This window comes from Papaver somniferum, chromosome 4 (genome assembly GCF_003573695.1).
Source record: "Papaver somniferum cultivar HN1 chromosome 4, ASM357369v1, whole genome shotgun sequence".
NCBI classification, from domain to species: Eukaryota; Viridiplantae; Streptophyta; class Magnoliopsida; order Ranunculales; family Papaveraceae; genus Papaver; species Papaver somniferum.
Genome location: NC_039361.1, coordinates 43313611 through 43317237, shown reverse-complemented (window position 1 = coordinate 43317237; position 3627 = coordinate 43313611). Strand labels below are relative to the sequence as shown.

General features: G+C 33.3%; 1 protein-coding gene across 1 annotated transcript; it reads right to left on the bottom strand.

Moving 5' to 3' along the window:
- Positions 1-706: 706 nt before the first annotated feature.
- On the bottom strand, positions 707-3363 carry LOC113272424. Its single transcript, XM_026522260.1, has 6 exons — positions 2530-3363; positions 2152-2386; positions 1945-2031; positions 1757-1866; positions 1117-1414; positions 707-984 (listed from the first exon to the last, which is right to left on the bottom strand). Exons 1-6 carry the CDS (start codon positions 3361-3363, stop codon positions 707-709), a joined length of 1842 nt encoding a protein of 613 aa, XP_026378045.1.
- Positions 3364-3627: the final 264 nt, after the last annotated feature.

The window sequence follows — 3627 nt, the reverse complement described above, 5'->3', positions numbered from 1 at the left end:
AGCAATGAAATCAACTTTTGAGCGTGTTTCCATGATGAAGAGCTAAACCCATCCTCCGGGGTGATGAAGGAAGTCATTCTTCCAAAAGTTATGTGGTAAAATTTATTTAAATTTATTTATGTAATTCTTTTATGATTATTTGCACCGAATGAAAATTGAGTAAATGATTTTTATTAATTTGTTGTGTTTTCTCTTGATGAAGTATGCTTAGTTTAAGGATTTTGATACTTCATGCTTGCGATTAACAATTGATGTTTTGAGAATCTAATTTAGGCAATGATTAGAATAACCATTTCTTTTGATTGGAGTTATATTGTCTAGAATTGCATGATAAAAATTAACATTAAATCACATGAATTTTGGTGAATGGTGAAATCCTAAACCCCGGTCTCTCTAATATAGTCAGCTTTAATTTTCTTTAATCTTAAAATTTAAATATAAAAGCACAATCTTCACAAGTCTTAACGATCTCTACTACTACAACCACTGTAAAAATACCATCAAGCAACAATCCCAGATATTTTGATTTGGCACCTTGCCTGTATTCTTTTTTTTTTTTCCTGAATCACATATTTTTTATTCAATTGAATAGCAAAAGGATTAAAACTGTTTACTTACAAAATAAAAGAAGCAGAAGTGAAACTTACAGAAATATAACCTTAAAGACTAAAGAGAAGCAACAAAACAAACAGGGGAATAACTATTCTTACTGACAAGCTATTCTTGATCTCAAATTGAAAAAAGATATTATATGGGAATCATAGTTATATGCCCATCTTTTACCTTTCATCCTCACACCTCCTTCATGCACCACCTGAAGAATTCTTCTTTTAAACTTATGAATATTGACCTTTCCATTATCAAAAAGACTTGAGTTCTTTTGGAACCATAATTCCTTCATAGTAGCACAGGCTGCTGTAAACCAGATCTCTTTAACTAATGGACTATGATGACTTGCACCATTACATACATCTGTAAATGATTCTGGTTTGGGAAAGGCAAAGACAGAACATAGCCAGTTCCAGATCTGAGTACTAAAATCACATTTCCATAAAGTACGTTGTATATTACCCTGTTCTGACTCACACAAACAGCATCAAGAAGGAATTTCATAACCTTCATTCCTCACTGTGTCATCATCTATATATACACCTTGTAAGAGCTTCCATACATTGCAGGCAATACTGGGATGTAAGAAGGATTTCCAAAGGAAAGAAGACCATACTTGTTGCTGCTCTTTAAATCTTAGTTTTTCCATTGCCATTGTAGTAGTAAATTTACCATATGAACATCCATTCCAAATCATTCTATCAGTTCCTCCACCAATTCCAGGCATGTTATTAAGCTCAAAAATAGATTCCAATTCAATAGGAATTTCCCATTTATTACCCTTTATCAATTTATGCAATTTCATCTACATATTATTTTTAACAAAATCAGTGTACCCTATTTGAGAGATTATTGGAGAAGCATCATACCAAGAGTCTAACCATACTGAGATATCAGTACCATTACCAACCCTCTATTTAAAGTCTTCTTTTAATGCAGACCAAGCCCATTTCAGTCCAGAATAAACAGAAGATTGCTTCCAGATTTCAAACCACGGACCTTGTTTATTTTTAAATTTAGCAGCAAAAAATAAAGCCCATTCATCTTGAGAGTTCACCATCTTCCACGTTATCTTCATGAGGAAATCTTTGTTGATGATATCCAATATTTTAATACCAAGACCTCCCTCATTATATGGTGTGCAAACCTTTTTCCATGAAAATGTTTTATACTTTCTCACATCACTGTCACCAGACCATAAGAAATTTCTAATCAACTTTTCACAGATTTTAATGACAGATGAAGGCCATTTATAAACTGTCATATTATATAGAGGGATATTGCATAACACAGATTTGACAAGTACCAATCTGTCAACAAAAGATAATAGTTTACCTTTCCATTTAGCTAATTTGTGTTGAATCATTTCTACCACAGGCCAGACCATAGCTGAAGTTACTCTTCCAGGAGCTAAGATTACACCTAAATACTAATCAGGAAATTTAGATAATTCCATATTAACCATATCACAAATTTTTTGTTTCCTAAGTGAAGTAACACCATCTATGAAGCACTTACTTTTCTCCCTATTTATCAACTGACCTGAGATAGCTTGATATTCATCAAGTAAGGTGAATAAGTTGTTCAAAGATTTCTTAGCTCCATTGCAGAATATAAAAACATCATCTGCAAAGAAAAGGTGAGTTGGATGAACACCAGTTTTAACCACCATTGGAAATATTTTACCTTGTTCAACTAGATGAGAGATGTTTCTACTGAGTACATCTTCCATTAGCATAAAAAGTATTGGTGATAATGGATCACCTGCTTTAAACCTCTACCCACTGAAAAAAATTCAGAAGGTTCACCATTTACCATAAGAGACATTTTTGCTGATTCAAATAATGTTAGCAGACAATTGCACCATGAAGAAGAAAATCCTTATTTTTTCAAGACTTGAAAAGGAAATCTCCAGCTGACAGAATCATAAGCTTGAGATATATCCAGTTTGAAAGCAACATTACCTCCTCTTCTTTTCCTCTTCATTTCATTCACCATCTCTGAAGCAAGCAAAACTTGTTCATGGATACTCCTGCCTTTGATGTAAGCTGCTTGTTGAGGAGATATCAATTTCACCATTAGATTATTCATCCTTGTAGTGATTATTTTAGTGAAGATTTTGAATAACACGTTACTCAATCCAATGGGTCTGAACTGATTTGCTTTTTTTGCTCCTTGACATTTTGGAAGAAGAACTAAGAAATTGGAATTGAGCCCTTTTGGAATGAATTTTCTCTCCCAACAAAATTGAATTACTAGATCATTGCAGATGATTTCCCAGCAAGTTCTATAGTAAATACCAGAAAAACTATCAGGACCAGCAGCACTCTCTGGATCCATTGCAAAAATGATGCTTTTAATCTCTGCACTACTTGGTACCGCATCCAACAGTGCTTGATCTGAAGTGGTAACTGATGAAGGAATAACATCTAACAATTTATCTGCAATATGAACTTCTTGAAACTTAAATTTTTGTTGAAAGTGATGAACTAATAAATCAGCAATAAGGGCATGATCAGTGATGATATTTCCTTGAGCATCTTCAATTTCAGTAATTAAATTTGTAGCTTGTCTTATCTTCATCTTGGTATGAAAATAATGAGTGTTGGTTGCACCTTCTTGAACCCATTTATCTCTTGATTTTTGTCTTAATAGAGTATTAGCTTGTACCTCTCTAGTAGCATGTTCATTCTGAGCTGTCACAAGGTTGTGTAAAGCTTCTTCATCAAAGGGATTGTTATCTGAATGCTGCATTGCTATTTTGACTTTTTCTTCTGCTTATTTAATTTTAACCTGGACATTACCAAAAACACTCCAGTTCCAGTCATTTAAATCTTTTTTTAAAACTTTTAACTTTTGTATAAAGACATAAGCAGGATCACCAGCTATGTGTTGATACCAACACTCTTTAACTACTGATAAGAACTCTGGGTGATAAATCCACATCGTTTGAAATCTTCCAGGAATTTTATGTGTCTTAGGAATATTAGAGAAACCTCCTAATAATGGAGCATGATC

Coding starts and splice junctions, on each gene's coding strand:
- LOC113272424 (XM_026522260.1), bottom strand. CDS start 3,363: ATGCAGCATTCAGATAACAATCCCTTTGATGAAGAAGCTTTACACAAC. Junction 2,032..2,151: donor TGAATATCAAGCTATCTCAG/GTCAGTTGATAA, acceptor ATTAGTATTTAG/GTGTAATCTTAGCTCCTGGA. Junction 1,415..1,756: donor AAACATTTTCATGGAAAAAG/GTTTGCACACCA, acceptor AATAATATGTAG/ATGAAATTGCATAAATTGAT.